The sequence below is a fragment of the Montipora capricornis genome, chromosome 10 (genome assembly GCF_036669925.1).
Source record: "Montipora capricornis isolate CH-2021 chromosome 10, ASM3666992v2, whole genome shotgun sequence".
Taxonomy (NCBI): domain Eukaryota; kingdom Metazoa; phylum Cnidaria; class Anthozoa; order Scleractinia; family Acroporidae; genus Montipora; species Montipora capricornis.
In genome coordinates this window covers 38,744,816-38,767,584 of record NC_090892.1, presented here as the reverse complement: position 1 = coordinate 38,767,584, position 22,769 = coordinate 38,744,816, and the positions used below count along the sequence as shown (strand labels likewise).

The window sequence follows — 22,769 nt, the reverse complement described above, 5'->3', positions numbered from 1 at the left end:
ACTTACGACACAGAGTCCTTTCTTTCTCGCAGAGTTAAGAAAGACTCTGCTGGCAGGGTGATGTCACCATTGTTACCCCAAATTTCGCTTTTTCTGTGCCGTGAAAGTCATGTAAACTTGATTCAACTAGAAGTAATTTGTACCCACGACCGTGATGTGAGAGGCATGGGTCTATTCTCGATTCAGTACGTCACAAGCTGCTTTGAATTTTTGTCTTCAAAGAAATTTTGCATTACAAAGCAGTTTGTGACATAAAATTGATAATAGACCCATGTCTATTACATCACGGTCGTGGGTCCGAACTACTGTTAGTTTTGATAACTTCGCGCATCTTGCCCGGCAGCTAAAAAGCGAAATTTTGAGGTAGAATGGTAAGACACGTTTGCTTTTGGTGGGAAAATTGATATTGAATATGAAAAATATTTCAGTTCAGGTGCACTTTAAAAAATCGTCTCATATCCACCAAGCGCGAGTGGAATAATTATTTTATTAAAAACGCCCACAAATTATAATTATGAATAAATCTTGCCTACTTTACTAGTTTGTAGATATGCTATATTAGCTCGTACGCCATAATGGCTCGGCCAATCGAAACTCCAGAATGCATTATCCAATCATTCTAGGTTTTCATAATTATCGTTATTAAAATTTTCAACCTCGGTTAATGCATTACTCGTGCTCTGATTGGTTCACTCAATCTCGGTGATCAGCAAATATACCTTAGTTTGACCTGGCAATTGATTGCGCTAAGCGTTACTTGGCTAAAAAATTTGCGCTAAGCGTTACTTGGCTAAAAAAAAAATTTCGCCGAAAAGCAAATCTTCTCTCTGAAATAAAGAAAAAAAACAAACTTTTTGTGGAAAGTTTGGATCAATTCTGACTTTAGAAGTACGCAAAAGGCAAGAAAATGAGTTTGTGATATAAGCTTGCGTCAGTCTGACCACCAGGTATTACACAACATCGCATCTTCATCAAGTTTTTTCGATTTCGCTCGGATTTTCTCGCTTTTCTCGCTCGTATTTCGTACTTCCAAACTTTGGAGTTTAAGAAATTTACTCCATTCGCGCTTGTTGGATATCAGAGACTGCTTATACGCGCCTCGTTGACTATTTACCATCTCATATCCAACGAGCGCTCATGGAATAATTGTTAGATATACGAATAATTGATTGTTTTAAACTCGAACGTTTAACGTTTGCGCTATCCATGGAAGGAGTGAATCTCAAATCAAGAAGAGTTAAAAAAAGGACCAAAATAGCAATAAAAAGTAAAATAAACATGATTTTTCAAAACTAACACGTGCAATATCCTGTCAATTTTAAGTACCTTGTATGTCTTATTAGCAAGAAAGGTTTTGTAATAGTTGTTTTTCACTTGGACTACGGAAAATAATGTCAATCAGTTAACTACACTCTATAACTACACTTTTATATAAGGCAAAAACCAATGGGTATTTCTCATTCTTCTCGCTGGCTTTGCCGACTAGTGCAGGTGGATCCGTTTGCACAGCGGCTTCCAACATTGTTGGGGCCGCGCATGCGCATTACATATGGTCTCCCTGGAGATAGCCATGGATTGACATGTTGAAAACAAGATGGCAGCCGGTTCGGAAGATTACAAAGTATTAAGTGTTGTATCCTTCCCATAATGCACCGCACATCCTTGCATCGTTGGGAGTTGTTGCATCCGTTTGGCAAGTACAGAACAACTTCACGGCATCGTATCGGGTCTCGCTAGTGTTGTCAAAGACTTAAACGCACGACGTAAACCACATCAGTACTCAGATCAGTCAACTTGCTACCACATCACTACAACCACAACAAGCTCAAAACCCTTCGAGCGCTTCACCAGCTCAACCTCCGCAGTCTTTACGACTTCAAACCCTTCAGCTCCCGACATTTCGCTTTGATGAATCGAATCGAGAGATGATATAGCCGATTTCCTCAAACTTTTCGAGCAACAAACCTCTCATCTGTCCGCCGACATCACCGTCACGTTCCTTGAGCAACAATGAATTGAACAATGGCCTCGCTCAGTCCTTTCTATCGCAAAAAACCACGGCGGACTTCACAGAAAAACCAGCCAAAGAGCAGCATGCCACTTTCATTGAACATCTTAAGCGTGAATTTGAAGAACCAACGGCACTCAAACGCCGCCGACTCGCCGCAGAATAAGCGCAATGACACAAAAGGCAAGTGAGAACGTGAATCAATTTACTTTTTGATTCAGGAACGTTTTACATCAGATGGAACGCTTGGCGAAAAGATCGCCAAGGACTGCCCCACTTACGTCGTTTCACAATTTCTAGCCAAAGTTAAACCGGAGATTGCACAACAACTAGTCTTAAAAGCTGAGGAATTTACAACCTTGGAACAAGCCGCTGAATCAGCCCGTCGGATCGAATTGTCCTTGCAAACGCAAACACGTGGTGACGTTGTATCGCGATCCTAAACTCTCGATGCGTGGAAACCTTCAAATGCTCTGTTTACTTCCTCGGGTAAAAGCAACTCAAGTTCACCTCAACAACGCGGCAAGAAACGTCACTGCTGGACTTGCGGTTCCCCTAACCATCTTGTGCCACAATGTCCTTCCTCACAGCGCCCCACGCAAGGCTCAAAATTACCCACGCCTTACGTCTGCGGAAATTTTAACCGCGACCTTCACTCAAACTGCGAGAAAGCGAATAACAAGTGCTCTCGTGGTCGCCTCCACAAGTGTTCAACTTGCCATAAATGGGGCTGTAAAACAATAAGGCATAACTCTCAGCAAGCCAATGCAGCCACACCTACCAAACCACCCGACACCCGTTCAACAAACCCAGATCCTTCTGGTACTGTTCTTTTTGGCCTACCATTGCAGCAGTCACAGATCCAACTGCTCTTCCAGTCAATAAACAAACGCAGTTAGCGAACCGTAACATTCTTTGGACCTCAGTGACGTCAGCAGACCAGTCTATTCCACCCCCTCTGGATAGCTGCTGTTCCATTTCCTTAGTTAGTGCAGATCATGCAATAACAATCACCACTAAACGCCCATCTCTTCAATATAAGAAGTTGCCAGAATCCATTCCTGTCTCCGTCCCTGATGCAAAGTCAACTCTTTCTGTCACTGCCAGCATGGATGTTCCCATCACTTGGAGCAATGGCAGGGAATCAATCTTTACTATGCTTGTTGTTCCTCACCTCTCATGGCCCATTCTGTTTGGGGAAAATCATCTCCACGCCACCAAAGCTCTAGTGGATCATGATCAGCCATCCATCACTTTCCGACATCCTAGCATGCAATTCACAGTCCCTTGCTCATTGGACAACCCTTTAACTGGCTTTACCTCAACCACGGCACCAGCGTCACACGCACCAAGTAATAATTCGCGTGACAATTACAGCATCATGTCGGTGTCACTTGTCTCCCACCAAAACAACAGATCCAAAGCATGGACCCATGCAAGTTCACCTCTACCAGAGTCCTTTCTACATCATTGGCATAGATTATGTAGGACCTCTGCCCCAGACCCCGTCTGGGAACAAGCGGATAATTACCACCGTACGCCCTTATTCTAGCTTCCTGGTTGCTATTCCAGTTCTGATGTTGCCAAAGTAGCTATTCCACGGCTGCACGTGCAGTTTTCCATCCCGTTTTTCTTTAATACGGGTTCCCTGCAGAACTACTCAGTGATCGAGGTGGTGAATAGACAAATGCAGTGGTTTTCCAGCTCGCTAAATTACTTTCAATAGACCATGTTTTCACTACCAGCTACAGACCTCGGTTGAACGGCGCTACTGAAAGGGTTCACCGATGGCTAAACAGCGCAATAGCCATTTACTGTGACGAGCTTCAGACCAACTGGCAAGACTTCCTTCAACCAGCAGTTTACACAGTCACATAATGTTTCACCAATTCCAGGAATGAACAAACTCAGTCTCTTTTTCCTCGTTTTTGGTCGCCACGCCTCTTCAGCTGAAACTCTCACCTTGGCTCTGCCTTCAAAGCCTTTTTTTCCCAACAAACATATGCGGGAAACGTAGTTTCACTATTATCAGATGCCAAGAAAGAGTTTGATCGTATTAAAGCTGGTAGGGGGTGAGAGGTAGGGCGTAGGGGGTGAAGGGTACCATAGCTAAAACAACCCAAACTTTTACACAAATGTCAACCTTAGGCCTAGTCATTATCTAAAGCATAGTGTTTAGGCTTAAAGTTAGCATTTTTGTAAGGGTTTGGGTTGTTTCAGCTATAGTACCCCACCCCCTACCTCTCACCCCCCTACCTCTCATCCCCTACACCTCACCCCAGGAATAGTCATGCCGAAAGAGCCTGCTCACAGGCCAGTACGAGCGGATATCTGTTCTCCTTTGTTACTTGTTATAGGTAGCAACTGTCCACATTCCATCGGATGTCAGCTTATACTCGTTACTCTTGTAATCCATCATGTTACTTGTATGCTGATCAATTACATGTTCGCAAATGCTTTTCAGAAATGGTTCAATCCTATCTGCTCCTGCTAACTCAGCAATGGTATCGTTATAATCAAATGATATTCCTGTCATACAATGAGCATCTTTTTCCCGCAGACCCCTAGAAAGTAACTCTTGGAAATCGTCTTCCTCTGCAGCATTCATTTCTTCTTCAGAGGGCAAATACTTTTCTTTTTGCTTAACACTGCTGCGACGTACTGAGCTTGAAGGCTGATCTGTTTAAATATACCACACGCCCTAGAGGCTAGCCCAATGAATGACATTGTGGGGAATTTGGTGTTGAAAATGTGTTTGTATAGATGCGTTACTCGGTCATTAGTGACTTGAATGCCACAAGCCTGATCAAGGAAGGGAAATGAATAATGGTATCCAGTGCAGAGCAAGATGGCATCCGTTCCCCTTTGTTGTCCATCCTCAAACTGAACAGTCCCGTCACTGGACACCCAAGTTACGGGGCAGTGAGGTTCAATATTGTCCGGAAGCTTACAAGTTATAGCATGACGATGTTTGTGGCTGAGGTAGACTATATCTGCAGATTCAGTTATGTCAAGACATATATCTCGACCAGAAAAAGAACCACCAACAATAACTACTCTTTTTCCTTGGAAGATATCAGGATGTCGATAATCATGACTGTGCATGACGATCCCAGGGAACGACTCCAAACCAGGAATAACCGGTATACAAGGAACAGAAAAATGGCTGCAAAGACAAGAAACGCAAATGAATAATATCACACACTCATTTTAATGTACAAGTTAAGGTGGCTCACACCAGTTTTCAACAATTTGGATATGATGTCTTATCAGAAGGATGAACTCTGCAACACTGTTTAAAACAAAACTGCAATGTTATGGCACCAAAAGGAACAGCAATAATTTCTTGACAAGATGCACTTGTTGATGTGACGTAATAAGTCACCATGGCAACAAAAGAGCCCTCTAAAAACGCCCTATATTTTTGTCTTCAAACGCTTATCTTAAAAACGAACTCGGTGACCCCAATTTTTATTTCTGGAAATTAATTAGTAGGCTTACATGTACATGAAATTGTTTCAAAAATTATTGGGAAGAGATTCAAAGCCACCTCAAAATTTCCAGTTGTGGCTATGAATATGCTCCAGAGGATTTTTTTAAGTTTGTAGAGAGTTTGATCTGAACCTGTCAATCACTTTCTATAAATAAAAATTGGGGGTCATCAAGTTCGTTTTTGAGATGAAAGCTTTAAAGAAAAATAATGGGCATTTTTAGAGGGCTCCTTTGTTGCCATGGTGACGTACACGTCACATCAAGAACTGTGTCTTGTTAAGCAACTATTGGTGTTTCATATGGTTACGGTTACATGAAACAGTAGGGTACATTCAGTTCTTCTAAATGGTGCAGTTTGTTGAAATTGCTGAAATTGGTTTGAGCCTTTTCAAGCAAAAAAACGATTCTGGTGTGGTTCTAAGCTTGCTCAAAACATCTTCATTTCAAGCAGCCAAAGTGGTTAGATGTCTTTAAATTGATGGCAATTCTAGAAATGTGGAGCACGCTCCCAGGGTAATGTGGATAGCTCTACTGCATGACTCCAGGCACAGTGGATTTGATCTCATGAACAGAACTTCTGAATCAGGCAATATTCTACAAGTATGCAACTTCTTTGGTCAAGGTCTAACACCAAGGGTTATCCACCAGTGGTCTGGGAATAAAGAGTATATACGATTTTTAGAATACAAAAAAAATTTCATATATTTATTTGAACTGCAGAATGGACATGATAAGAAAGAATAAGAAGGAAGATCATTGTTGCCATGGTGACCTACACATCACATTCACAACTGTGCCTTGTTAAGCAACTATCAGTGTTTCATATGGTTCTATAACATTGACGGTTACATGAAAAAGTAGGTTAGATTCAGTCCTTCTAAATGGTACAGTTTGTTGAAATTGTTGGAACTGGTTTGAGCCTCCTTTAGCAAAAAAAAAAAAAGGATTCTGGTGTGGTTCTAAGCTTGCTCAAAATATCTTTCATTTCAAGCAGCCTGATGTCATTATCAGATCTTCTGAATCAGGCAATATTCTACACGAATGCCACTTCTTTGGTCAACCAAGGTCTAACACCATGTGTTATCCACCAGTTGTCTGGGAATACAGAGTATACAAGATTTTAGACTACGAAAGAATTTCATATATTATTTGAACTGCAGAATGGACATGATATGAAAGAGTATTATAGGAAGGAAGATCATTGCAGCAGAATAAAGCAACTTTCAATTGGCAATTATTATTGCAAGCAATCCTAAAAAACCCAAGGCTTGAATGGGATTCGAAAACATGACGATGCAATTGGTATGGCAAGTCATGGCTTCCAATCCCATTCAAGACTGGATTTCTTCAGCCTAGCTTGCAACTGCGATTCATGATCTTCGTACTTTCATCTCAGCGTTTGGTTCATGCTCCATTGTCTCCAACTCTCATCATACATTGAGTTGTGTGGCCACTACAGTGTGAAAATTTACTTCTTGAGCAAATAAGAAAATTAGCAACAAGTGCTTTTAGGTGTTTTGATGATTTTTTATTTCACAAATAATAAAAAATTTTGCATCTCTCGCAGTTTTCGTCCCCTTCGCGAGCGTTTGAAAAAGGAAAGGAAATGGCTGCTACTCTGCTTTCTCAGAGCTGCAAAAACGTTTTCAGCTCGCTTTATTGTCGACGCGTCCCTTGACCATACTAGGTACAGCAGGTACATGAACTGATAGCCTGTGTTTGGTGAGTCAATGAAAATGCTGGAAATGTGATATCCGTAGTTCAGTTTTTGTTAATTAACAAACATAAGTACAGTGTATGCAGGACTGATACCTAAATGTAAAAAAAAAATTAATGGCACTTAATGAGGCACTGATATAAATATTTCTGTAGAAGAGAGAAGAGAAGTAAAGTTCTGGTTACCTAAAATGCTTACATGATCAAGGCATAGGGTTGAGCTCTATCAACATCTAGAAGGTGCCATCAGTTCCACTGATTCAATGCTTATAAACACCTTTATTTTAGTACTTATACAAAACATGGACCCGAGGTCCATGGACCACCCTGTGGACCCGGTTTATGGACTATCCCTGTGGACCACCCCTCATTTTGTAAATTCAATACATGTTAACAGCAGGAAAATTTTTAGTGATCTGGACAATTTAAGCAACCATTATCTCTTATAGACCCCGACAAATTCAGTTGGCTTTAATGGAATTTGAACCCATGACCTTTGTGATGCAGATTCAATGCTGTATCAACTGACCTGGGAAGCCACATAGTTGGGAGCAAGTGAGTTTGTGGGCTCATTTGTTCCGGTGAAGGACTCGATAAATGAAATGAATGTTTTAAGTGTGGATAAAAGATGAATCCCGCTGAAGCCACCTGAATTTTCCAGGTGTCAAACAGAGACAATATTGCTTCAATAAAATTGTCCAGAAAAGGGTGAGGATCACTTCTCTCTTTCGTCTTAAGATTTTTCTGCTTGTAACACAAATTGAATTTACAAAATTAGGGGTGCTCCACAAGGATAGTCAATGGACCAGGTCCATGAAGGGGTCCAAGGGCTGGGTCACTAGGGGTATGTAGTCCATGGACCTGTGGTGTAAGTTTTGTATAAATCCCTTAATTTTGGTGCATGACAATAAGGCCTGTCAAGTTGATTTAATGAACTTCAAAAACATTGTGTGGTTCACCAAAGCAGTATCCTACTTTGTGCTGCAACAAAGCCTTGGCAATAAGCTATTAAAATAATTATTCATCTCTAAGGATGTAAGCCAAATTAGGATACCTCGATCAAAACCACAAGGCTTCTAGCACTATTTAAGTTTTGGGGTGAATGTCTTAATTTAAATGCTGCTGTTGCTATTGCTTGGTGGCATGATCTCAATTAAGTGAGTGGCAACATAATAAAAATAAATTATATAAAGACAGAATAAACCATCATGTACATGTAAGCAAAATCTTCATGTCTTTTTGTTTTTTGCATGTATTTTTCTGGCTTTTTCAGATATATCCAGAAAGGCAAGTACAGATGCATGACGATTTCCCCAACTTCAACATCACTTGTGTCTCGGCATACAGAAAGTTAACATCACAAACTTTAATTTAAATGTCCCCCAAATGCTGTTGCTCAAGTATTAGGATAAACTGCTGCATGAACCCATTGACTCCCAGGGGTTCCCCATTGACAAATAAAATGGTCTGGCCAGTTTAGGCTGGTTTGGACATCAAAGGATTAACCCTGACCTTAACATAACGCTTGCATTTTCACAGTTTTGAGCTGATACACTTCAAATACATGTACTACTTAACGTATTCTTTGACAGAATTGTTAATAATCAAATTCAAAATACATTTTGGATAGGTCATCTTTTGGACAGACAAACAGAAGATATTAAAAGTTGCACAATGAAAGCACTGTTCACAAATTGTTTTATTTTTACAGTTTTTACCTTGTAATCCTGAGCTCATCATTCTACAGTATTATGCACAAATAAGCAACAAGGTCTGCAGCAATTTTTGTGTCCAAGTTGGCCAGACACTACTTGCAATGCGATAGTTGATTACCAATCTCTACAGGACTTTGTGGTCAACTGCTAATAAGAGAAGTTTTACAGCCTACTCGGTTACAACTGACTGAGTCCCATTTTGTTGTTAGCTGAATATATCAAAAGAACAAAGCAGTTAGGGAAGTCAAGAGATCATTGCTTGTAACCCTGACCCAAACGCCTCACCTATACCCCACCCCAAGGGACAGCTAAATTTGCCAATGCTGTGCAATGCCCCACCTTCTAAAGCCAGATTTTGTGTCAAATCCCAAACTTATTCCTTCTAATCCCCACCTTGTCCTGGGGTGGGGTCGGGGTTTTCATTGACTCATGCATAAGGTCCCATTTTTTTATGCTTTCTGCCCAACAATTCAGCCTAGTAAGATTCCTTCCTGTATGTTTCGTCAGAAAAAAATATTATTCCTGTGGTTGTACTTTCTTGCTGCCAATTCTTCCTAAAAACCTTTGCAACACCTCGGTGGTAAAAAAAAAAAAACAAAGTCAAGTTTTTGATTTGAGGTTGAATGAATGGAAGTATCTGGTGAATCTTATGCCAGGAAAAATCTTGATTTCTCGATTTTGTGTCTGTCCCAATGATTTTGACGTCATCCTGTGATCCTCCAGCAAGACAAAAATGGCATCCACAGCAGAGAAAGAAAGTAAGGAATTTTAGTCGAAATGATGGAAAAATTAGATTCATTTGAGAGTTTCTTTAGAGCCTACACTGTAGCAAAGGCATCAGGATGTTTTTTTATTGCAAAACATGGTCAGGGTACATGATATTCATGTGAAAAATTTAATGGTGAGCTTCTGATTGTGTTGCTAAACATCATTACATGTCATTTAAAAATTAGTACTGATTTCCACGTAAATGTATAACTTCGGCGGTTAACTTGTTTTCCACCCTTAAAATTACTTACTTTTTGCATATAATAAAGTTTTGGAGTGATGTTCTGGTTTCTGAGATGATACTTTTTGATTGAGAGAAATATTGTGAGCCAAAATTCATACCTGTTGGCGACGAGTTAGTTTGATAGTCGCGATCACTCTTGCCGGACTTATACAAAACATGGACCCCAGGTCCATGGACCACCTTTGTGGACCTGGTCCATGGACCCCTTCATGGACCTGGTCCAAGGACCACCCCTGTGGACCACCCCTTATTTTGTAAAGTTACAAGCAGAGAAATCTTCAGACGAAAGAGACAAGCGATACTCGCTCTTACCTGGACAATCTAAGCTGGAGCCCATGACTACGATCTATGTCACGGCATTTAAAATCTATGTCTATAGACTTATTTTAGACTACGATCTATACAGACTACCTTTTCCGCAAAAAAAGAAACACCTGGTTATGACATCAAGTTGCTGCTCTCATTCTTAACAGGAATATTGCACTGTCGTTCCCTTATAGTTAAGGACTACTGATTCAATTCGATTGCTAAACAGTGGAGAATGGATGTTTGCTATCAATAAAAAACCCTGTGTTTTCCACTAACATAATGCAACTTTTGTTTTGTGAGTGATGTGACATGATGTGATGTTTATCTTTGTCCCTGTCATCCACATTTTGACAGGGAATATTAAATTACGAACAATTTTTACTCAAAGAAGGTTAATCTTTATTTTAAGCGTCTATTTGAACATAAAAAACCACTTAGCGGAAAATAATTATATTTTAAGCGAATATTTGGGAAAAAAATGGCAAAAGGGTTCATAAGACATCTTTTATGCAGTTGAGTCACAAAAAAATGGTCGTCTTGAATCATTGGATTGTTTCAATTTGTATTAATTACAACTGCCAGCTTTAAAAGTTGTGCAAATATCCTCAATACTTCCACTTCTCACTCGCAGCACTTCAGTTGCAAATGCAACGGCGAAGTATGTTAAATTTTGTTTTGTGCGACCGTGTTGACATTAATTCCGGACGCGCACATGTCATCGTCTCGGTTCTTGTTATGTACGTAACTTGTTTGTTTTGCAAATTATGCAACTTTTTCGGAGCTAGTGTTAAATTAACGCGTTGAACATGAAATTTGAATGTATTCAATCGGTTGATTATTAACATTGGCCATGGCGAAGTTACGGCCGCACGGGCCGACGATGAAGTGTATATCGATCGCTTATATTTGTTTACTCATTTGTTCCTAAATTACACCTCAAGTGTTGTTAAAATAAATGATGCTCTTTTACGGAAAATTGAGATTCAGTTGTCGTTTTTTTTGCTGTGGAGATCTAGTTCATTTATCAACTGGAGCCAACAGTTCCTACAGCATACGGATTCTTCGAGACGTTTTCAGATGTGATCGATGGAGCTTTGAAAACCCATGCATTTTGATCAATGAATCAACGGGCATAACAGTTTCAAATAAATTGATCATTTTAAGTATATGTTAGTGGGGAGGGATAAGACTTTATCTTTGTGCAATTTAGAAATCTGAAAGGGTACTGCAGCAGCAATTAAGAGGCAATAGATCAAATATTAAATCTTGAATATTAATTAGCTGGACCCCCAATATTTTGAAATGGACCCCCAAATTTTTCAAAAAGGGGTCCAGAGGACCCCCAAATTTGAAAACCTGGATACATCTCTGCAACTAGTTAAAATTGCTAGTTTACTTTTCACATTGACATCATTAATGTATCCCCCAAATTAAACAAGTCTTTCATAACGTTATATTCTATTATGTTAACAAGGCTTTCTAGCATCGCTACAACGAGCAAATTTCAAAAGATTTTATGTTTCAAAGCGAGGGCAGTTAAGGTCTAAGAAAGAAAAGACAAATGTGGTCACCAATTTTGGACAAAACTGGGTCACAGAAGTGAAGAAAAGGGCTTACTGTACTTTGCAAAACGAAATGGAAAATCAAATCTGTAGTTTGCGAAATGGGAAATCTGTAGTTTGCGAAATGGAAAATTGTTGATCTCCACTCCTAGGGCTGGCGTGACGAGCCCAAGGAATAGAGATTCTTCACTCTTCATCATGATAATAACTGTAACTGTATCAAGTCATTGTAGCTCATGAAATCCACCAGAAAATGATCTTTCCTCGTCTCACCTCAGACTTCGGTACATGCTGGAGTGAATTCGAACGCCATTTTCATCTGTGCCGGCGTTTTCATACTAGACCCATGTTCCACCGATGGAAGAGGCTTGTTCAAAGACAGAAACATCAAACACACTTAGCTGACTTGAAAGATGCCTGGCGGCTGCTAATCCGGCAACCCCGGCTCCTATCACACACACTCGTAGCGGTTTCATGGTGGCAATCACTACCAGGCGTTCCGAAATATTGGATATACCGTTACGCAACCACTCGCACCAGCTTGTCAGCTTCGCATGTTCCTTCGCATGGGGGAGTGGGGGAATGATGGGGGTAGTAGTCGTAGTCGTGTCGGGGTCGGGACAGCGGTACGGCTCGATTACATTATAATTTAAATACACTATAATAGGAGATACATGAAGTACATAAGTAAACCGGCTCTTTGCTCAGAACGAACCCCTTTCCCAATGTAAATCGCCATTGAATTTGCAAGACCATGAAACTGCAACGAGTGTGTGTGATAGGAGCTGGAGCCGCTGGACTAGTGGCGGCTAGGCATCTTACAAGTCAGCCAAGTATATTTGATGTTTCTGTGTTTGAACAAGCTTCTTTCATCGGTGGAACATGGGTCTACACTGAAAATACTGGCACAGATGAACATGGCCTTCCAATTCACTCCAGCATGTACCGAAATCTCAGGTGAGACGATCTCTGCGGAATAATCAAGTTTTCAATTCCACTTGACTGATCTCGCTTTCTCTAAGTGCAATCGTGTCTGGACAACAACAACAATTTAGAATAGCGATACTGTCAGTGTACTTCTTGTTTACAAACATTGACGTCACATTAATTTTCATTTGATGTTCAAATTTGCCAACCACAGAACAAAACAAGTCATTGTTTCAACAGCCAATTAGGTTCTGGTTGGCAATATCATTATTAGTAACAATAGTAGGGCAAAATTCCCCAATATTTGTTCTATGGAAAGGAATATTAAGAGCTGTTCCGACGAGGTTGTACAGAGTACGTAGTTAGTCCAGCTTTCTTGAGTAGTTCATCATGAATGCAGTTTTTTCCTTGAGAACAATGCGAAGTGCATGCTCTTGGATCCTTTCAAGTTTCTTTCTATCGCTGATTTTGTACAATGGTGTCAGACCAGATTACAGTTTAAGTTAAGTTACATATACAGTCTAGGTAAAATTTAGTTTTTGTAGGCAGTAAATTCTTTATATGTGACATTCAGTTTTACAGATTTCTTGTATGTGTACCTGGTTTAAAAGTTAAATCACTGCCTCCTGTGACACCTAATAATTGAAGGTTTTTACAATTAGTAATACAGTGTCGGTCTATCTCGACATTTAATACAATGTAGTTTGGTATATTATTTGAGATAACAGCATTACATAGATTTTGTTTGTCTTTATTGCCTAATGTAAAAAGTTCTTGTTGTACCACTGGGATTCAGTTTTTCCATTTTGTGTTGAGTTTTTCTTGAACAGCTTTGATAATATTCATAACCACAAAAACCGGTTGCATTTGTACATGTATTGTATGTAACAATGTTTGAAGTGTATAAATACGCCTGTGGGAAGTATGGGAATTAAAAACATAGTTGCTTGGCAATGGTGAAAGGATAACTGACAACTGACATCCAGCCATTGTTAAAGAGGTTATTGGCTCGATTTCTGCCAAGGACTCATAATGTCATCATCATCCTCATTGTTGTCATTGTTGCCATCATCATCAGTTATTTATAAAACATTTACAAAAAGTTGAAATATAGTTCCTACCCAATAGTTACAGTACTAGCAAAGCTAATCGAGTCGGGTGGGAGTGATACGATAAAATACATCATGGCTTACAAAAAGTACATGCAGAAAAAGAAAAAAGAAAGGTAGCAATAGATCTAAAATTATGTTGACGTAAGAGCTACTAGCATTAGAAGATCTTGTGTTGTTGAATTGCTTGTGATTGAGTGGAAAGACGTGATATTTTGTAAGGCGCAATGCTGGAAGGTACAATATGTCGTGTACTTGGGAGGCCACTGCTTTTAGAATTATGCACTGTAACATCTTAGCCCTGTATTTTGTACAATTAAGGTAATGCAAAGGACACACGTTTGTAAAAGAAGTATCATAATTTTATTCATATCCAGAAATTCCAACCCTCCTGATTTGATTGGGAGTCTCCCAATTTGGCGTCCCCTGATTTTGATCAAATTCTTCCAATTTAGTACAAATTCTGAAAACTAGGATGAAAATTATCCTTAAGTGTCTTTTGGGCAATCTGTGTTTTAAAACTCGTGCCGCAAAACACCGCAAGTTGTGCAGAGTCATATTAGGCCACCAGTCTTACTCGACTACCATTTTAGCGGAAAAGCCAACAAAGTGGTTGGACAAGCATGTGTACTGTATGTTACTATGTACCTGAGTACTCTCGTTCTGAAAGTGATTCATTCTGAAAGGATGCCTTAAATGTAAAAAAATCTGTGTTTTCAGAAGAACTTTACTCGTAACTCGAATTAATGATATATGATGTACACGTAAAATGCAGGAAATGGCTCTCAAGAGAACAAAAATTTGCCAATTTTCCCAGAGAAGCGTGCTCCCGGACCCCACTTACAGCTTGTTCCTTTGCCGCTCACAAGCACCTTAGTGGCTATGTAGTGCAACAACAACAACAACCTTTCTTTGTACCAATATAATTATTTTTTACCACAAATGAAACCAAACAGAAAAAAAATAGATTGAGTAAAGTTAAAGATAATAGCTATTGATAAAAGATAGTCAAACAGGCCGGTACATTAGAATTAAGCTATAAATACAGTTATTTCTTAGTAATTAAAATACAGACAAATAAAACAGACAAGCAGAGACACATAGAACAGTCAGACATGCATACATGTATGCACACACACTGAATAAGCTTAATGTTAATCACAAATCAATACCGGTACATGTTCAACAGCCCAAGAATTACACAGAAAAGCTACATTTATAAATTTTGCCATGATCAAAGGGAAAGGATTTGGATTGACTTTTTTGTAAGATAAATAAAGGCTGAAGAATAGTAGAGTATGTACAGTACACCTTTTGCTGTTCATTAAGAGAAAATGTGCATTCATGTGCGTGAAATGATGACCAATAGTGCGAAGATGCATTCATGAGGGCCAAAGAACGAACTTTTGCATGTAACTCAGATTCAATAACATTTTTAGGCATATTACACTGTAATTATTTTATGTGTCAATCAGCAATTACAAAACAGAAAAAATGTACTTTCATTTGTGCTAACATTCATTAGTCATTAAGTCATTAAGCCTAATGAAAAGTTAGGACAATGTGCGAGCCATGACTGTGAATCATGCGAGCCATGACTGCGAGTCATGCGAGCCAACACGGCGAGCCATGCGAGTCAACATGCAAGGCACACAGGTATTGAAGGGTAACTGTTTTAAAGTGGGTGCTTAGACCTAATAACTGTCTATCAGTACTATTTGAAATGGGTGCGAAATTCGCATGGCTCACATGACCCTCGCATGGCTCGCTGGCTCACAGATTGTCCAGCCCCAGTCATTAACACCATCTTGAAACTCAATCGAGACAATAGACAAACCTTAAAAGTGTATAAAACATTCATTAACATTTTCATCACATGTAGGATAGGCCATGCATTAAACAACAGCTAGGCCATGCATTTAACTACAGGTAGTAGGTTTATGTGACAAACCTTTACTCACTGCTACAAAAATCTGAAATTTTGAATCATGACATACCGGTACATGTAAAATTATTTGCAAACTTAAGGCAAGTGCCACCAACTCAGGACACTAGATTCTGGAGAACAGATTTATTCTTCCACCGCACAATAGTTTTGCTTACAGGATGTTACCTTAGTAGCTCTGACTGAATCTGCTGTATTAACAACTTGCCAACTTAATGCACAGCACCATGGGTAAGAAAATATGGTAACCCATTTGGTTTTGGTCACCTTACTACTGCATGATTGTATGTACGTCCACCTCTCCATGTGTTCCAATGTGGTCAGTATCACATGACCATATCGTGGGCTCAAGTTTAGAGCTCGCCGAGGTCAGCTGGTTTTTTTTTTTAAGTTTACCAAGTGCTGACCAGGTACTGGGTTTTGATTAGATCGTAGGCTCCAGCCAGGTTATTAACTTATTGTAAGAACAAATATCCCAGGAGCTTCCCTTTTAGGCTTGGCTAAATCAGAGTACAGGATATATAATTATTATAAGAGTCCTTCATGTACAAGCTGTAAGTATTGCCTATGATGCCATGCAATCCTGAATCATCTATGGCATTACAGATTGTTTACACAGGCCTGGTTTTAAGCCCATTGCATGAATAAAATGATGGGTTTTTCCAATCTCCTAATCTGAACTACACATATCTTTTAAAATATAGAAAAGGTATGCATGGCATGGTTACATTTTGGGGTAAACTTACGTAATGTCTACATGTACTTCTCTGATTATCTCGGAAAATGTATATTCGTATTTACTGACACCATTTCAAACATTTTTTTTTTCCAGAACCAATCTCCCCAAGGAGATCATGTCATTTCCAGATTTCCCATTTCCTCCTGCGTGGCAATCTTTCATGTATCATCACCAAGTTCTCAGATATCTGGAAGATTATGCAACCAAATTTGGATTGTATAAATACATTCATTTTGACTCTGTTGTCCGTAGTGTTCGTCCACTTGATAAAAAGGGCAGTTGCAACCCTCAGTGGGAAGTCATTGTAAATGATGTTGGTACAAAGAAGTCTAAAGTTCTCCAGTTTGAAGCTGTCATTGTATGTAATGGGTAAGTATTGTATTCTGATTTCTTATGTTCATGCAGCTTAGTAACATATGTACTGTACATTATTTTATGAAACACAAAATTAACGAAATACCAGGTATATAGCTTTTGGGCAAAAGCATGATATCTTCACGAGTGAAAAATAACATGCTATCTTCACACATTAAAAGATCACCGTTTGCGCCATTGTTGTACTGTACGACTTAATAAATATTAAAGTGAAATGGTTTGCTGAAGACAAATCTTTGCTGATGCCATTGTTTACATTTTGTCTTGACTCATAATTAACAAACAAGTTTGCTGATAGAAGGCACCAGATTCACAAATTGATTTCAGAACCAATTTTAAGTCTGTGGCTTTGAAAATGATGAGTTGTTACCCATCAAAAACTGATTAATAAAGACTTGGGTGGAAAGAGCGCTAATGAGGTAGTCCATACATTCTTTGTAAAATGTCAAACCGTCATTACTCAGAGATTATCTGGTAAATTGAGTGCAAAGTTTCAGAGATACTTGTAGCTCATTATGCAATGGACTTGGCAAAATTCTGATTTTTTGGCTGATAGATTAGCGAACGATGGGCTAATGAGGCAAAAAATGTAAACAGAGATTCCCCTATTTCGTTGGTGTTTACATGAAAAACAGAACATTACATGACTGCTTGGAGATACGAAATTTCTCTTAATGTTGAAAAAATATTTCAACACGAAATTCAATATTTCAGTATTTTTCAACACTCAAAGAGAAATTTTGTACAATTGTATCTCCACGCAGCCATGTAATATCCTCCTCTGTGTATGTAGTTGCAGGTACAGTGTAAATGTAGTTGGTAGAGCATTGCAGTAGCATAGCAGAGGTCATGGGTTTAATCCTGTTGAAGCCAGGTTAAATTTTCAGATGTCTGTAAGAGAGAATTGCTTAAATTGAGCAGATACAATGTACAGTGTAAGTGTGAGGATCTCTTCCCCTTTAAAATTTTCCGTGGTTTCTAGAGTAGCTGTTTTCCAGAAACTGAGGTCACTAGTACAGTCTAAAGCAAAGCCATTTGAAACAAAACCTTATACCACAATCACTTCTTTCTTAAAAAAAGATTTATTTATACTTGTCCAGTAATGCCAAGCATGTACGTACGCATTATCAAGACAATAAATTGTTTAAAACACCTGTCAGATTGTTTCCGGACTCTAAATTTTTCATTTATTACACAAGTTTGACCGTCAAAGTTGTGTATTAAACAACTTTGACGGTCAAAGTTGTGTAATAAACGAAAATTTTAGAGTCCGGAAACAATCTGACAGGTGTTTTAATTTTAACCAGTATTAATACCACCGATTTCCGTCTGAATCCCGAGTTTTGACAGTTACCGTAATAATATCCAGTTGCGTTTTTATGATGGTCATCTATCAACGCTGTTGAGGCTGAGTCGTGAAAATTTAAACTTGCCAATTTCATTTTTTTATATTTTTGAGTAGCAATTCCTGGTTTCCTTAGTCTAGATAAAATCTTCAACCAACTGGTCAGTTTCGTGAAAAATGATACCTTATTCTAGCCCCAAACGCTCTGATTTATATACCCTGTGCTAGAGTAAACTGCTTGAAACCCCCCCCCCCCCCTCCCCCGGGGGATTACGCTATCCATCAGATAAATCACTATTCAGGGGATAAACACTTGCAAAACCAATTGAGTTATCCAGTGGATACCGCTATCCACCCTTCAAACAACTGGGGCCTGGAGTCACTGGCATTGCATATTCAATTTGCTACCCAATGTTTGACTGTTATAAATGATTGCCAAGCTGGCATCTCCCACAGGTGAAAAAACCCTGTAGACTACATTGTAGTTAGCTCAGAGGATATAATGCAAGTTGCTTCACAACGGGCGAAAGGACAACTGAAAAATTGTAGGCAGCATTCCAACCTTCGACCTCCATAACACCGGTTGGATGCTCTACCCATTGAGGTACTAGAACTCCTAGGGAGAGAGGTCGTTTATCTACATGTACATATAGATCCTGAATGGACAATGTGTCCCTCTGTCTGCGGGCTCTCCAAGGTCAAATGCCTCAATTTTAAAAATATGTTAATGAATGATGGAAGGGTGTAATGAGCCTGTGGGAAGGATATGATACAAGGTGCTTGGCAATGGGTGAAAGACAACTGAAAAATCAGAGTCCATCATTCATGTACATGTATTAGCTCAGCCGAGTCGGCTACTCCCTCGAACCTTGTTGATACAGTCAGTTACCGGTACTCTACTCAAACCATCTGCTTACTGTACTTCTGATTTTCTTAAAACCCCTGGATGTTGTCACAGTTTCAGAGTTTAGTAGAAATTAATAATTCTAATTTGTATGCATTATTTTTTCTCCCCTCTACAATTTAAACAAAAAGTTTCATTATTCTATGCTAATTCTTGACCATTAGGATCTCATCACTGGGTTACTGTTTCAGTAGAATTTTGGGAAGTGTTTTTTTTGCAAAGAATTTAAAAATTCTTAAGGATATCAAGCAATGGGATTTCATCGTTTTGTTCAAATTTAATTTTGAATTTAACGTTGTTGTGTCTCCCATTCAGGTAATCTAAAATAACTCAAAGCATCATTTTTGTTCTTGAAAAGAGTAAAGATATGACGTCCGCATACCAGAACTAAATAGTAGGCTGATTGATGTTCATGTGTTCTCTTCGATACCTTTACTTTTTTCAAGAACAAAAATGATGCTTTGGGTTTTTTAGATTACCTGAATGGGAGACACAACAACATTAAATTCACAATTGAGTTTAAAAATTCTTGTTTTTGCAGCCACTATTCTGTTCCCTTTGTACCAGTTATTCCTGGGATGGAGTCTTTTCCTGGCCTCGTCATACACAGTCATGATTATCGGCAGCCAGAAAAGTTCCAAGAGAAAGCTGTAGTTATTCTTGGTGGTGGATCGTCTGGTCTAGATATTTGTCTGGAGGTAGCTAAATGTGCAGAGGTTGTATACCTCAGTCATAGGAAGACTTTGACCTGTGAACTTCCAGACAATGTAGAGCAACACTGCCCCATATCTTCAGTGTCCAGTGATGGGATAGTTCATTTTGATGGTGGACACCAGAGGAAAGCCGATGTCATACTGCTTTGTACTGGATATAATTGTTCGTTTCCTTTCCTGGATGATGAATGTGGCATTCAAGTCACAAATAACCGAGTAACACATCTATACAAACACGTTTTCAACACCAAGTACCCCACAATGTCATTCATCGGCCTGGGCACCAGGGTGTGTCCATTTCCACAGTTCAGCCTTCAAGCACAATATATCGCAGCGGTTCTCAGTGGACAGAAGCATTTGCCATCTGAAGGAGAAATGAATACTGATGAGGAAGATGATTTCCAAGAGAAAATCTCGAGAGGTCTGCAGGAGAAACATGCTCATTTATTAGGAGACAGACAGTGGGAGTATAACAACAATATTGCTCATTTGGCGGGGGCAGACAGGCTAAGTTCATTTTATGAGAGTATTTACAACCATGTACATCATTGTAGGACAAATAGCCTGATGAATTACAAGAATGACGAGTTTGAGCTGCTCTCTGATGGAAGATGGACAGAAGTGTAGAGAAACTCGTTGACACTTATAAATTATTGTTTGTTCTGAATTCCAGTCCCACCGTTATAGTGTGTATCAAAATTTGCTTGGCTGTCAGTAGTCACAGGGTTGGTAGATTTTGACCTGTCAGCCACGCACTGTACATGTAGAGTTTAATGCAATGTTTTAGAAAACAATTTTGGGCTACAAGTAATCAATTCACAAATTGTCTGTTTGTAATTGAAGCATTTGGAGGTACATGTATGGAAAATGACAATGACATGGCCTCCCTTCCTGTTGGTTTTACAGTAGCTTCTCACTGCCCCTGGTAGCGGTAGTAGAGGCTGTAACGGGAGCAGCAGCTGCAGTAATAGGGGCAGTTGCTGGAAAGATTGAAGTTGTAAGGACGAAGGCAAGGGTTGCCAGGTTATGGTTAAGGTAGTAGTCGGAGCTGAGACTGTGTTTCGGGACATGGAAACAACGGTTAGACTCTCTAGTCTCGGATATGGACAATAAACTGTAGAACCGTCTCACAACCATTCAGTAATGGATGGACCTCAGAGGGTTGGATCCAGGGAAAAGTGACGTCAAAGGCTCACTAGCTTAAAGTTTCAGCATGTGAATACAGCTTGTTAAATATCCAAAATGCGAGTTTAAAAGTATGAAAGCCCAATTCTGCGGCGTTCACACGCATTGCATTCTTAAGCTAGTGAGCCTTTGACGTCATCTTCTCCTCGATCCAGCGCTTTCAAGATCTTAAAGTTAGTAATGGCGGACCATTAAATAGGAAAATTGCAGTTAAAGGAAACAGGTGTCTTTTTGAAATCAAGCCTTAAAAGTTTAGTCGCTTAGTGTTTAGTTAACATAGATTTGAAATCCAAAGAAAAATAAAAATTGACTTTTTGGTCACAGGGGAACTTTAAAATTTGTCAGAATTACTTAAAATGGTTTCCACAATGCTTTGAAAGCTCGTTTAGTGACCTGCCCTACAAAATCATTATCTGTTCGGATGTTCTAGGGAACTTCAGCACGGTATCAATTTCTAGCCGATTAACGCTAATCCCAGATTAAAATTTAACCAAGGCGTTTATTTCTCTACTCCCAACCGCTATTCATCGCTGATATTCGGCAAAACTTTACATTAGCATAAGTCAATCTTGAAAAACAAAAATAAGAAAAAGAAACTTTCTCCAAAAAGTTGAAAACATGAAACAATAGTTTACGCTAATCCTGGATTAAGTTAATCGGCTTTTGAACAACCGGGCCCAGGCCAACGGTCGTGTTACGGATGAATCCAAAAAGCCTTTTAAGCTGGAGAAAGTGGCGGGTTCTTTGTGAAAACTTGCTTGTTCTCTGAGGATGTGGAGATTGCTTTTGGACTCTGGGCCTTAAGCTATATCGTTTGTTATCGATCTTCTTCGGTTTCATTTGTAACCGTATCGTTTTCGACGCGGTTACACCTTCCGTTTACACGACACCGATCGAGACTGTTGCCGAAAACGTGTCGATTTGAAAGCGCTGTCAAAAGTGGAGCGTTTTCAAAACGATGGTTTCATCTGTCGCGTAAACAGCGAAACCGCATCGATTTGAACACGTTTACTATTTTGGCGCGAAATTTCACGCTTTCAAAGTCATGAAACCGTGTCGATGTGAAACCGCGTTCGTGTAAACGCTGCCTTACTTGCGGGCATTTGGTGCGAAAACGTCATCGTCTTCAGATTATTCCGCTCGCTCTTGCAGCTTTCAAGTCAAAATTTTTCCTGGTAATACACTACACATATAGTACTACCGTATTTACTCGAATAAGCGCCGCGGTGCTTATTGAATTTTTCGCGCCACAAGTGGGGCGCTTATTCGAGGGCGGGGCTTATTTAAACATTGTACCAGACATTTACTTTTTCTATAGTTTTATTCAACGGTACACTTTCTATCTGTTAATTTTCCTATGGACTGATACTAAACTGACAGTAAATCTAGAATTACGAGAGAAATTCACGCGGTGAAAAAAACCCGAGAGTTTCATGATAAGGAGAGCGAAAATATCAGCGGTGAGAGCGAACTCCTTTGTCGTTGTGGAAGAATTTATAGTATTTTTCCTGCGGTGCAGCGCTTTTTCGAGGGCGGCGCTTAATAACTTTTTTGTTCCAGATGCGGCGCTTATTCGAGGGCGGCACTTATTCGAGTAAATACGGTATATCATTATGACTCTGTATATATACGCTCAAGCTACAATGATGCCTCCTCGGGATTTTGATTTTGGTTTTTTGATTATGCAGCAAATGTAGATCTTAACAAGTGTTA

The 22,769-nt window shown here is 39.4% G+C and overlaps 2 protein-coding genes and 1 pseudogene across 2 annotated transcripts in view; 1 reads left to right on the top strand and 2 right to left on the bottom strand.

Annotated features, from left to right (window-relative positions):
• Positions 1 to 12,320, bottom strand: part of LOC138021839 (uncharacterized) — a 380,926-nt gene extending 368,606 nt beyond the window's left edge. The window contains exon 1 of the mRNA XM_068868860.1: positions 12,088 to 12,320. Coding sequence (XP_068724961.1) covers positions 12,088 to 12,104 — 17 coding nt within the window. The 5' untranslated portion in view covers positions 12,105 to 12,320. The remainder of the gene's footprint in view (positions 1 to 12,087) is intronic.
• Positions 4,259 to 6,915, bottom strand: LOC138018818 (uncharacterized; annotated as a pseudogene).
• A 203-nt stretch (positions 12,321 to 12,523) lies between the features above and the next one.
• Positions 12,524 to 21,384, top strand: LOC138019489 (uncharacterized). Its single transcript, XM_068866298.1, has 3 exons — positions 12,524 to 12,771; positions 16,628 to 16,903; positions 19,700 to 21,384. The coding sequence occupies exons 1-3, from the start codon at positions 12,569 to 12,571 to the stop codon at positions 20,496 to 20,498; spliced, it is 1,278 nt and encodes a 425-aa protein (XP_068722399.1). The 5' UTR covers positions 12,524 to 12,568; the 3' UTR covers positions 20,499 to 21,384.
• The last annotated feature ends 1,385 nt before the right edge of the window (positions 21,385 to 22,769 follow it).